At 39.3% G+C, this 13,655-nt stretch overlaps 1 protein-coding gene across 2 annotated transcripts in view; it reads right to left on the bottom strand.

Annotated features, from left to right (window-relative positions):
* The window catches only part of necab2 (N-terminal EF-hand calcium binding protein 2), a 126,281-nt gene that overhangs the window by 75,343 nt on the left and 37,283 nt on the right, over window positions 1-13,655 (bottom strand). For both annotated transcript variants that reach the window (XM_067502118.1, XM_067502119.1), the window contains exons 4-5: window positions 13,250-13,275; window positions 12,951-13,048 (exon numbers count right to left, since the gene is read on the bottom strand). In XM_067502118.1, coding sequence (XP_067358219.1) covers window positions 12,951-13,048; window positions 13,250-13,275 — 124 coding nt within the window. The remainder of the gene's footprint in view (window positions 1-12,950; window positions 13,049-13,249; window positions 13,276-13,655) is intronic.

Below are 13,655 nucleotides of genomic sequence, written 5' to 3'. Positions count from 1 at the left end.
CCCCACAATTGTCACCACTGTATCACATTAACTCTGTGTTTTCTCCCGTAGTTGTCTTTCTCCTTCTCTGTCTCCCTCTCTGTCCCTTTCTGCAGGTGTCCCCTGGCTTTGAAGCTGTGTGTTTTCCAGTGTGCAGCTACTAGTCCAACCAACCTGCCCGATGTTTTGTTGTTGCTTTTTTCATTTCTCTCTTCACTTTCCACTCACCCCAACCAGTCAAGGCAGATGGCTGCTCACCCTAAGCCCAGTTTTGCTGGAGGTTTCTTCCATTAAAAGGAGTTTTTCCTCTCCTATATTGCCGAGGGCTTGCTCAAGGGGGAATTGTTGGGTTCTCTCTATACATCTTTATAGTCTTGACTTTTTTCTGTAAAGTCCCTTGAGATGACTTTGTTGTGAATTGGCGCTATATAAATAAAGTTGAATTGAATTGAATCAATAGGAACTGTAAAGTGATGCAAGCTGGCTGACAGTCAGTTTGCATTCATGTTTTCTCATATTGATTTATGGTGAGTCTATAGTACAGACGTTCAAAATATCCGATAGAAGACACGTTTTCAACTGTTTCTTCAGACAAATATCAGTAACAAATGTCATATTTCAACTCTAAAAAAACAAAAACAAACACAAATGGTATTAAGACGGATGATGGTCGCATGCTTTCAGGAACTGGGCTGAAGCCTCCTGAAATCCGTAAATTAAAAAGATCGACAAATTTTGACTTGTGCCTTCAGGTGTAGCCACAGCGGTACACGTTCCACAGATTGATTTGGCATGAGTTTTTATGCTGGATGCCCTTCCTGCTGCAACCCTCCAATTTTTATCTGGGTTTGGGCGCCAAGGTTGGCCCTGGTGGCTGGGCAAGGCCACACTTAGTGGAGTAGGATTTGATCCCGTGGCCCTCTGTATCTCAACCTGATGCCCTACCCATTGAGCCACCAGGCCCCCTGCTGAGATCAAGAATGTTCTTCTTTTCGTTTCGGCTGTTCCCTTTCAGTGGTTGCAGCAGCGAATCACGTGCCTCCATCTAACCCTGTCTTCTGCATCCTCTTCTCTCACACTAACTCACTTCATGTCCTCTCTCACTACATCCATAAATCTCCTCTTTGGTCTTCCTCTAGATTTCCTGCCTGGCAGCTCCAACCTCAGCATCCTTCTACAGATATATTCACAGTCTCTCCTCTGAACATATCCAAACCACCTCTCTGACTTTATCTCCAAAACATCTAACGTGAGCTTTCCCTCTTATGTACTCATTCCTAACTTCACAATTCCACCTGGGTCCCTCTCATTCACACACATGTATCAATAGTTCTACAACAAAATGGAATTCGCCTTATACCACGGGTCCTTTCCAAATGCCTCTTCTCCCCGGACAGAAACAAACTGGCTGGCGCTCTCAGTAAGCTGCTGTGAGAGGCACTGTCTTTCCTGGGACCTTCACGTCATACGATTTGGATTAAATTTGTAAATCTGGATAAACTGACCACATCTTCTAAATCTTAACACGCATGTTCTCTCACAAAGAAAACTTAAACTGCATCAGTCTTAGGATGAAAATTACAACCACACTGGGTGGTACTTTTAAGAGTAGGGCAGTAGTTTGTTGACATCACTGCTGGCAGCATGAATCTCAAAATGCTGAAAACATTGGGTCAAATTTATGAACAGACTTAGTTTGGATAAACTGGGCCACATTTTATTAATTAAAATTTAAATAGCAAACCTTGAAGCAGCCATCCTGATGAAAATGACAAAAACTTTAACCCTCCTCTCGCTGAAAGAAACCATCTCAGATGGGGTGGACAGGGGAAACAGAAATTGAAAATAAATGGAATTCTATCTCTTTATGTGTGAACTAGCCTCAAACTGTGTTTAGCGTCTTATAAATAAATATAAACAAATATTTTAACAGACTTTTCTACTATTGATATTTTTTAAATGTACATTTAAAAAGAATGTTACGATTTCACGTTTGACAGTTCATTTACAGATAGATAGATAGATAGAGATTTGTTTTTGAGCACTTTAGTTGATGTGTGCAACTACAATGGAACATTCTGTCATGTCTTCTTCAATCAAGCTCAAAAGAAGACACCATGCAACCACTATCACTTCTTATGTAACTATAAGGAGTGTTATTATTTGCATCATCATGGTGTCTCCATGCTGACATAAGGTTAATATGTACTTGGATGCACAACCCCTTTGACAGCTAAGGCTGCCATGTTCTAAGGCAGGGGTGTCCACACTTTTGTGGCTTATGAGCTACATGAGAATTCTTTATATGCACAATATATGTTAGTGGAGAGGAATAATGTGGGTGTATACCAAATGCTGCTCCACGTTTCCCTTCTTCCGTATAGCCATAATAGACTGGGAGATGAGGCAAATGCACTTCGAAAATGAAGTGTCCCGCTCCCCCACTCATTTTTTTGCCCTTTAAGTTTAAAAGAAATAAATTGAGTGCTCTCGCTTGCTTGCTACAGTTTTGCAATCAATTTGTACGTCAATCAAGTGGCAAATTTCATAGTGAGGATAGACGATGCGACATTTACTTTGTTAATTCAATGCGATCTACCCACACTACTTTCGATCGACCGGTACATCGTGATCGATCTATTGGGCAACCCTGTTCTAAGGCATACATGCTCTGATGTGACGCCTTAACCCAGACCTATAATTAATGACAGGGCCCAGATTGGTGGTCTGAGGCTCAGTCAGTAACTGTTTAGAACATTTGACATAAAATATAAGCTGTGCTGTAATAAGTGTAACACCTTAGCAAAGTAATGAATGATGAAGTGCAACCATGTAATCAGTTTCACTCATGGTGCTGCTTTGCGTCCTCTTCATCCAGACAGAAATGGCAGCCATGAGAAAGATGTCAAGCTGCATCTCTCACCTCCCTCACCTTTTTCTCTCACTGTGTCTGAACTCTTGACTTTGATTCTATTAGCACCTCCTACACTTTGTTCACTTCTTGTCTTGTCCTTCTTTCCTTACTAATTCTATACCTCCTCATTCCTCTTCTCCCAGTCACTCTGTCTCTCTCAGTATCTTCATACTCACTCTGCATTTCTTTTCTATCTTTGTCTTTTGTGAAAATATTTAAATCATTGGTCCTCCTCTCTTCTCTCCTTGAGTCTAACTTCTTTACAATCCAGCACTCTATGGCTACAGCATCTTTCTCCCTAGTTACCAGGGAAACTGTAACCTTGGTCACCAGGTTCTAGAGACTGCAGGGTGCATTTGTTATTGGGGTCAGGAACACTTAGTGATAAATGTTTAAATAATATTTATTTAAAGTGTGCATGTCTAGGCTACTGTGATGGCAGGAGTGTCCCAGACTGAATTCCGAACTGCTAAACACACACACACACACATTATGATGAAGAGATGAAGTCAGTCTTGTTGGTTAATTATATTAATAATAAAGGGTTATTCATTATAATGACTATTGAAATTTGAAGTCGATCAAATCATAAGGTAAGCAAATATAGTCCAACAATAAATCTGACAACATATAATAAAAAGTTCTAACATTATTGATCAATCTAATACTACCCAATACAGATGCCATTCAATGTATTTACACTAAGCAAATATATTTCTGATAGTCAATGTCACTGATAATAGCGGGCACGCCATTACCATGCTGCATTCAAATCCCCCTCACGTGCACAACTACAATGGTGCACGGATATAATAAGCATTTGTAATATTATCTAACTGAGATATTGTAATAATAAATTATGATAATACTTTTACTTTTTATGGAATGTTCTGTAGTTGAGATGTTACTTTGTCCTTCTATTGCAATATTGTTCTAGCTGTGTTTGTCCTCTTCCACTCATATGTTGCCTCCCTTCTCTTTTAGATCCAGGCCCTCCACTCCTTCATGCTTTTGTCCTCCTTCCTTCCAGTCCTCTGGACCCAATCCCACTTACTTAACCCAATATATTAGCCAGCCTCCAACAGACTTTTTTTGCGAGCTACACCTCATTACTTTCTAGTGTTGTTATTTTGCCTCCCTGTCCACTAACTCACCTGTGTGAGTTTGTTTGTGCTCCCTATTATTTATACGATGTACGAAAAAAGCTTTACTGTGACCCATTTTTTGCCATTTCCTGAAAACTAATTCTGATATGTGTTTTTATGCACAAAATAATGTACATGTACAATATAAAAACTGTTTATATTTGTGTGTACACTTCAAAAGATACTTTTAGGTTTTAATGACGATTTTAATGATTAATTTAACAATAACATTTTTTTCCACTATCCTTTTACTGCATTCTGTTAGTTTTGACGGTCCATAGAAAGGTTCTTATTAGGAGTTAAAAATCAACAGTTTTAACACAACGAATATGTACAATCTTTGTCTGAACCTTCTATTAAATCCTAATGAATACACTAAAACAAATGGACTACCCACTATAGCTGAGATGTTTTACGCTCTGACTTTAGATTAATCCTTTTTTTTAATCACCTTAAAAACTCTTACCCTTTACTTAAACTTTTCTTCGCTTCTAGTTTTTACTTCCATCTTCTTCCCTGTTGCCATTTCCCTCCTTCTATTCTTCTCCCTTCCTCATTGTGGTCACATGTTATTGTGTGCAGACTATAACATCTTCCTCTCCCCAATGATCTGATTCACCTTAATCATCATGAAGAAAGGAGAGGATTAAGAGGATGAGGTGGGGGATGATTGATAGTGTAAGAAGACAACAGAGCAGAGATAAAAGAGAAGATGAGAGAAACGAGAGGCAAGAGGAAGAGATGATGGGGCGGAGAAGTCAGATGAGAAGCTGCTAAAAAGCTCATGGAGGGTCACTTGCCCGTGTGAAACAAATTCCCAAATGCATTTTTAAAAAACACAGGCTTAACAAGATTTTTTTTTTGGAAAGGAACCGTGTGCGTTTCTGTGTGAGTGTGTGCGTGTGAGCCTGCGGAGTTGCTGATGAGTGTGACACCTTTCTCAGTGAAAGCTTGAAAAAATAAAAGGATAATGAGAGTGGTTCATTAAACATCACATTTATACAAAACAGACAGGACAGGAGATGAATTCTGCCTCTACTCTGAAACAGTCGCCTGTTTTAGCTCTCATCGCTGCCAACACACAAACACACACACACACACAGAAACGCACCCACACTCATATCTCATGGGAGGGAGATTATTTATCCCCACCTGCTGGAGAGCCAATTAAAATGGTTTTCTGGAACCACTTCTAACTCTGATAGCACCACAAAAGATAAATACTTGAAATGCCACTGGATTTGAAGTATTTCAACAGATTTGCGACATCCCTGTGGATTGTATATTTATTCTCCAACACAGTCTAAATCATGACATTTACAGCCTTCATCTGGGAAAATGTCTAAGATGCTGCTGTAATTAAGAAGAGCACATGCTTGGACGGGGAAGGGGTTTTAAAACCAGGCAAACTCACTGTCAGCTTCCCCTTTCTTAAAATGTTGCTTTCTTAAACTTTCTTTGCTGCCCATAATAACTGCAGTCGTCTTTGTCTCGTTCACAAAATTAGGGACAACAGCACAGTAAAAAACTGACAAAAAGATGTCAGAGATGCCAAAGAAAGCCCACGACCTGCCCTTCATCTGATGGAGGATGACGACATGAGTGGGATCTGCTTGCAAATGCAAAACTATGGCAAAAGTTATCTGAGCGCTCTCTTGTCTTAACAAGCAGGCTCCGTGTAGATTGTCATCAACTTAACCTATCTCCATGACAACTGTCCCCAAAGTATCCTGCCTCCACAGCAATTGTCACCATAGCAACATGCAAAGAACTTATGAGGTGATGGCACGCTGACATGAGTCAAAGTTAGATGTTACGGATAAAGTTAACAGCTGACACTTGCAGAGTATCAAGTTGCAAAAAGTAACACAATTAAACGTATTTACACCTGGACCTCCAGTCATTTCATTTCTGACCTTACTCACTCTACTCTAAAGTGTGAAAATACTCTGTGACATCACTGGTGACAAAACAGGCGTAAAAAAAATTAAACACAATTCAGACAATGATGAGGTGAAACAAAAGGGGAGCAGGGAAACTGTTTTACGTCAAACTCAAAGTAACTGTAAAAGTGTAATCTGTAAATTCTGCACAATCTGACTTTGTTTTGAATTGGCGCTATGTAAATAAAGTTGAATTGAATTGAACATGCAGTTTATGTTAATTTGTGACTCTAAATTGCCCGTAGGTGTGAATGTGAGTGTGAATGGCTGTCTGTGTGTGTATGTCTGTCTGTGTTGGCCCTGAAATAGACTTCTGACCTGTCTAGGGCGTACACTGGCTCTCACCAAATGACACCAATCTCAACCATTAAGATAATGGCAGGATGGATCATTTAATTCTTCGGTGAAGCCTTCTTATAACAAAAGGAATCAAAATGCCTGCGTTCATGCAATGGACAGAAAAAGACAGTGACGGAATGTTTTGATAACTAGAGTGAAATAATTAATTCTGTTTGCAGGCCTCAATCGATTAAGTTGAAGCAATAGAATGAGATTAATTACCGCAAACATTTGACCCATAAGTCTTAGTTAATGAACACGCACAATGCCAAGATGCTGGAAGTCACTCTACTAAATAGAAAGAAGTCGCCATTAATGGAATTGATTGTAACTGGGCATTTCCTGCTATGACCTTTTCTTTTTAAATAGTGAGGGCTTCCAAATATAGATTTACCTTATAACAAATTGTAATCAATATTTATGCTAAATTACAACACCAATCTAGCACCAAAGTCATTGCATGTATAGTATATTTTATTATTTGCATGCTTTACTTTTTTTACTGCAGTCATAATACAGTGCCGTAAAAAATTAACACATATAATTCAGACTTGATTTCTTTTTTTTTGTGTTTATTCATTCTACATTTTCCAATCTTCAAACTAAATCTGACATAAGACAACAGCAACTTGAGCAAACCTCTGCACCCTCTCTCACCTTGATAAAGGTCACTATCTGAAAGACACAGGGTAGAAATGGCATTCAAGCCATTTCCTAAATACCCCTTAAACTTAGGAATGTTTTCTATGGACCGATTTTTAGAAGAACACCATACTTACTGTAAACCATGATGAGGAGAAAAAGTTGAGAATGTCCACAAGAAAACAGTAGAGCACTGCACTCCAAAAAAAAACAAAAAACAAAAGAAACTTCTGAGTTTTGAAGTGGAGGCGCTGCGGCAGTAAGTGAACCGTGAATGAGTCATATTTTGTAGTATCTTCGGTGTAAGAGACACTGACCACAGGAGGAGTTATCTGCAGCCATTAGTGGAAACTCTCAGCTACCTGTTTTTTAAACTAATACTTTACTTTGTTTTATTAATTCTAAACTCTAAACAATCTCACTGGAAGAGTTAAATTGATTTGAAGCTTTTATTTCCAAATGAGCAATTACTTGCCATTAAGCTTGGATAGCAAGTCTGCTGTCTGGTGTCGAGGAGTGTTCGGGATACACATCCTTAACTTGTTACCTTCTAAAAACAGATATTGTAATGTAACTCCTATTAAATGAGACAACTGTAAAAAGGAAGAAAACAAAAAGATATATATATTTTACAGTAATTTCACCCCTTATTTCCCTCAATAGGCTCTACAGTCCACATCGTCCTCACCTCTCCATCTTTTTCCTTTTCAGTGCAAATTAATTTACTATGTATAAAAAGTGAAACGACCAGTTGTGTTTATTTTGGCACAAGAACACAGACTTTGGGGATATGCAGGTTTGTTTATCTCCAGAGCCTCCGGTCATAGCTGACCAGCCGATACCAATCACCAGCTAACAATAATTATGTAATATTCTCTGCTCCTTTGTGCATTGGCAGGATAATTATGAATAATACATGGGCTATTTTGATGTGAGGTCAGAGGTGATTGGAGTTTATTAATCACCACTAATTACTTTGATCAGCACATCTGCAAAATATCACTAGCATCTTAAGACAGACAGCAACAACTTAGCATGCTTGACAGTCAAAATAATGAATCCTGCATGAAGTGAATGGAAATATCACATTTGCATGAATTGTTAGTGTGTCGGTTGTCTCTATGGGAAAATGAAGGAGGGGATGGTGAATGATGGAGCCACAGGCAGAGTCTATCAGGATCTTTCTAGCAGTCTGACCAGCTGCACGCTCATAGCTGTGGCTATTTTTTTCCAAGGGAAAACACATTGATTCTTGTGAGAAGAATAATGGCCCTAAAAGATTAAACTGGCACCGCACTGGCTACTGTAACATGTTTTATACCAGAAGCAGCCTTCAATCTCTAATGTTATGCATATTGTCCTAAGCTGCAAGAACTTGGCAAGGTTTCTGCAACATATCAGAGTCAAGACTGCTGGGGTATAAATTTCAGATGAATAATCTGGAGGCTCATTTTATTCTGAGTGCAAACTACCCTTGGGTTCCAACAAAGTTTGTTAAAAGAAAAAGTAAAAAAAAAAAGAAGAAAAGAAAAAAACACTTCAATGCAGTACAGCAGGTAGCTGCAGAGTCTATTTTGCTGTTCCACTCTTTCTTTCTCTCTGTCTGTATTCATTGAGGTGGATGGAGCACTAATCAATTCTCACTGGGCTCTGAAAGGCCAGGTCTCAGGCTGTAGCCTTCTGCTCAAGCTAATATCACGCTCTGTCTTTTAGCCTCACCCACTTGCTACATCTGCTTCAGTATGAAGACTGGCTCCACGTTTGCCATGGATGTTGTCTCAATACTGGTCTTTGCATGGACGCATGACATATCATTGGTTAGTACAATAACATTGTTGGTTGGTTAATAACAATAAATATTTTGCGGCTGCAATATGGAATGATTTTAACAGAGAGAGACTGAAAGGTAGAGAGTAGAAGACTGTAGATGGGGATGGGGTGAGGAAGGAAAAACAGAGACCAATACAACAGAAAGAAGTTTGTGATAAATACATCAAGTGTAGAAGGAAAGACAAATATCACAGTGGTGCTAAAATCTAAGGTTAAATTCAAACATAAGGAGGTAATGTATCACAGCCTTCCCAGTGATTTCAACTCTTATCCCCCCTTGTGGATTAGCACTCAGGCAGCCCACTGAGACCGTTATTGAGGACCTGATACATGTCAATCTGAGAGGACATCCTTCAGAAAGTGTGATATTTGAACAAAATGAAAGTGAAGGTAGTTTAAGATGGTGTGCAGTCATCGCGTGTGTGGGATTTATAAGAACTGGATTCCATGATGCTGCTCATTAATGAATAAATAATTGAGGAAAAAAAGGGGACAAGAGACAGAAACAGTTTTTTGTTTCTAGGTTTGCTTCTGCACAGTGACAGCAGTGATTCTCTACTCCCATGCATTTCCACCCACTCTTAGACCTTGACTGCATTAGAACAATGCCATACTGTAAAAAAATAGCTTTTATAGGTTCTAGGAGGGTGTTAGGAATATAAAACCATCATGGTTTAAAAATTCACAATAGCAAGAGAAACTGGCAACACATTTTTCAGATGTGGTCTGTGGGGAAAATGTTTTTTCAGCCGACAAGGAACTTTTTTGCTACCAGGAGCTACTGGGTCAAACTGACAGCAAGGCTTAAGTTGCACTGCTGTATCCAATAGGTCAGTATCAGTTAACACATCAAGTAGGGACCTGTGTTAAGCTACAGTACCACTGGGAGGTTGCAAAGTCTGAAATTTGCAAATTCTGCAGCCAATGGCTTTAATTTTTGTGCACAGACAATGCTGTTATTAAAACCAGCAGTTTGTGCTAGCTCACCTCAGTAGTATATAAAATGTTAGTATTCCCTTGACAACATTTGGTAGGCTTCTTCACTTTTCCTGCTTCCAACACATCCGCTTGAAAATCTGACTTTCTGATGAGACAATAAAGGTTATTCACCTGTCAGGGGTTTTAAAGGTATAGGTGGTGTATAAGTTCTCATTGAACCTCACAGTGGAATTCACTAAGATCATTTTGATGTACAATGACACAAGCGCATAGATTGATGTGGCATTTAACGCTGACTTGCCAGAATGTCACAGAGCGTGGAAACACTGACATTTTTAACGACAGTGATGGAGAAACTCCAAAAGTCATAAAATACCTAACTTTGAGACGAGCACTCACAGTCATGCTCATGCCTCAAAGTGTAAGAGAAACACCAAAGAACTTCCAGTCTACCAATTTATAACTGAGAAGCCACAGCGGGTACTCGGAAACAGCTCCAGCTCATCAGCAGCTGCAGTGATCAAAATCTGCATCACATAAAAATTGCAGAGGCAGAGAAAAAAGTGAGTGAATGTGTGAGAAACAAAGAAGCAGAAGAAATAAAGGAGCTGATTTGATGAAACTTAAGACACTTAAGCCTCTAGTCTCTGTCTGTCTGCAGTAAAGTCTACTGTCTTGCTGTATAAAACACACACTATCTCTCACAAACACAAAACCCACATCAATATTCAACTCGTCAGCAGTTTGGCCATTTACAGTATGTAACTCTGAGCTGATCAACTCCCCATACAGCTCTTTTGGAGCTCCTCCATACTGCCACAAACAGACAATATTATCATATCAGCTATAGCTTCAGAGGAATAAGTGTGTGTGTGTGTGTGTGTGTGTGTGTGTGTGTGTGTGTGTGTGTGTGTGTGTGTGTGTGTGTGTGTGTGTGTCACAGGGGAATGCACAGTATGAATGAGGGAGTGCACAAGAATAGAGAGCACAAGAGCTACAGCAGCAGAACAAGAGAGGCTCTCAACTGATTGATTAAACAATGGTTGCTCATTAGAGAGACACTAGCCTGAGACTGTGTGTGAAGGAGGGCAAGTGTGTGCGTGTGTGTGTGTTTGTGTGTTTGAGTGCTGCTGAATGGTCTGCAGCTGAAAGAAAGATAAGGACCAAGCCAGTGAATAGAAATATAGACACACACACACCACAGAGTCTGAGTGCTATAAACACACACACACACACACACACACACACACAAACGCATACACACACATACACATACACATACACACACACCCTGAAGCAGAACTTGAACATGGATATTGGAGCATGGCCATGGAGCAGCTGCTATAAATAGAACATGGGTAAAAAACTAGGATAACACATTACTGTTCTCCAGCTGACACGTTGACACACACACAATTTGAAGCAATTGGCTGAGGAACCCATCCCTGCAGAACAAGAAGGAAACTTGATATACCATTATTGTGTCCACACACACACATAGAGTACATTGTGGTACATATATACTGTACATCCAACTCCACAATACACATACTATGACACATGATGTGTGGGAATAGTGACTCACTGTATGTTGTGTTATATGTTCACAAGACATGTATTTAAAGCAGAAACTGCTCACAAGCAAAGTAACACTAGGTTGTTGGTGTACAAAACATACAATCTCTGCATAGAAAGGATTCAAACTAGAGACTTCCTATCTGTGAGGTAGCAGTGCTAACCACTCTACCACCTTGCTCCCTGATGAATTTTAGTCTAATATTGGCTCTCTTTAATTGTATATGTTTATATCAACCCCTAAAGGAGTTATCCATCTCTTTACCTGCATGATCCATTGTTTCATTCAGCTCATCATTTTATGTATAATACTCCAAAATATTCCAAAAATAACATGCTGCAGCTTTAAAAATATAGTGGACACTGCTGCTGTACATATGCTACATGACTGCAGTTTAAACTGAAAAAAGAATCATGCCTGACAAACTGTCAATATAACATTTAATCAGTATTGCTGATCTCCCACACATATTTAAGGGAAGAGATTTTCCACAGCTGTTTAGTTTTTTCTTCTCTGAAAATGTATTAGACTGCAATATATCAAAGTTCACACAGAGCATAATAAAAATAAGTCTAATATATATAAAGATTCAGACAGTTCGTGCTTGTGCCTGTCTTTCTGATGATGGCGATGATGATTGACAGTTGAAGAAAGGCGTACCAAGCAAAGACAATAAAAGAACAAACAGTCAAAACAGTGATGATAAGGCCCCAAAAATAAGAATATTAAAAGAAAGTGACAACAAAGCACTATTAAGACACTATTAAGGCATAAAAGTACGAGACTTTAAAATAATGACAGTAATGCACACAAATAAAAGATTCAAGGTAAAAATTTATAAAAAATATTATTAATGAGATATTAAAACAGCACAATAAAACAAATTTAAAAGCTGGGTTTTAGGTTTGCTTTTAAAAACATATAATACATATAAAACATTCTTAGATCCTTAGAAACTGTTCCAAATGCTCGAAGCAGAAACATTAAAGGTGCCTCACTGAAAGTTTTTGTCCTGTCCTTGGAACAACCAAAACACTGAGAGCACAAACAGATTCACACACTGGAACCCTGTCAGACAGGGAGGCTGGTGGAAGACCATAAAGTGCTTTGAACTGGTAAAGAATTTTAAAATCAATACCGAAGCTGAAAGACAACCAGTGTAAGGACTTTGTAATAGATGTAATGTGTTTTGTCCTTCTGGTTCCTGTCAGGACTCGGCAGCAGACTTCTGAATCAACTGTAACTGGTTTATGAGGTATTTGGGCAGCGCATAGAGGTGAGCATTACAATAGTCCAGTCAGCTGGATATAAAAAGTGTGCATTAGCCTCTCCATGTCACTTGGAGAGTGTTTGGCCATATATATTTGTCACTATACAGTTAAAATCCCAGAGCCATGATTCCAAAATAGGTGCCTAGAAAACCCTAACAGTTAATCACACTATGTTGAGGAACAGCAGGCAAGTACTGTAGATTTCTAGGTTCCATAAAATTGAACAATCCCAGACACAAAAAAACAGCTAACATTAAGGTGAAAGCTTGTAAGATGTAGCAACATAGTAGTGCAGTTCAAATTTCTAATGGTTTTCATCAAAGAAAGTTACCCATGACTATTCATTCTCTCACACTCACACCACACACTTACCTTCTTGGTAAAGTCCATGGCTTTGAGAATGGAAAGATTGAGCGTTTCCAAGGAGGCCAGAACTCCTTCGTACTCCCCCATGTGCTTTGCAAAGTAGTCTGCACACACACACAAACACACACAAATAGGCACATTACTTAGTGACAAAATAATATGCAGTGATTACCTGGAAGTAGCTGATATGTATTTTTAAAATCACATTTCAACTGAGAAGTACTTTTTAATAATAGATAAGAGAGAGAATGAGGGTGTGTGTGTGTGTGTGTGTGTGTGTGTGTGTCTGTAGGCAGTCTACTTACCACAGAGTTCCTTAGTGTCAACATTACTATCACAGCAGAGGAGCAGCATAGGGAGAGAGAAAAGGAGGGAAGGAAGGATGGAAAGTAGGAAGGAAGGACAGGGGAGAAGGACAGGGTAAGAAACAGAGGATAGTTTTCTACATGCAGTCACACACATACTGCACACCTGTACCTACACACACACACATACATTACTGTACATATGGTTGGAGTTTGGCAGGCATGGAGCGATCTAACAAGACTCTCTGACAGGAGTCTGAATCAATCCACAGCCACCACTCATGCTCAGTGCAGTGTGTGGGGACTCATTTGGCAGCAAATCCTTCACTGACATAAAAGAGACTTTCCCTGGTTGACTGACCGGGAGAGGAATGGGAGGAAGAGAAAGGGAAAGGAAGAAGGGAGG

This window comes from Channa argus, chromosome 4 (assembly GCF_033026475.1).
Source record: "Channa argus isolate prfri chromosome 4, Channa argus male v1.0, whole genome shotgun sequence".
Classification (NCBI taxonomy): domain Eukaryota; kingdom Metazoa; phylum Chordata; class Actinopteri; order Anabantiformes; family Channidae; genus Channa; species Channa argus.
The sequence above is the reverse complement of the archived record's forward strand: the minus strand, read 5'-3'. Positions and strand labels throughout refer to the sequence as shown.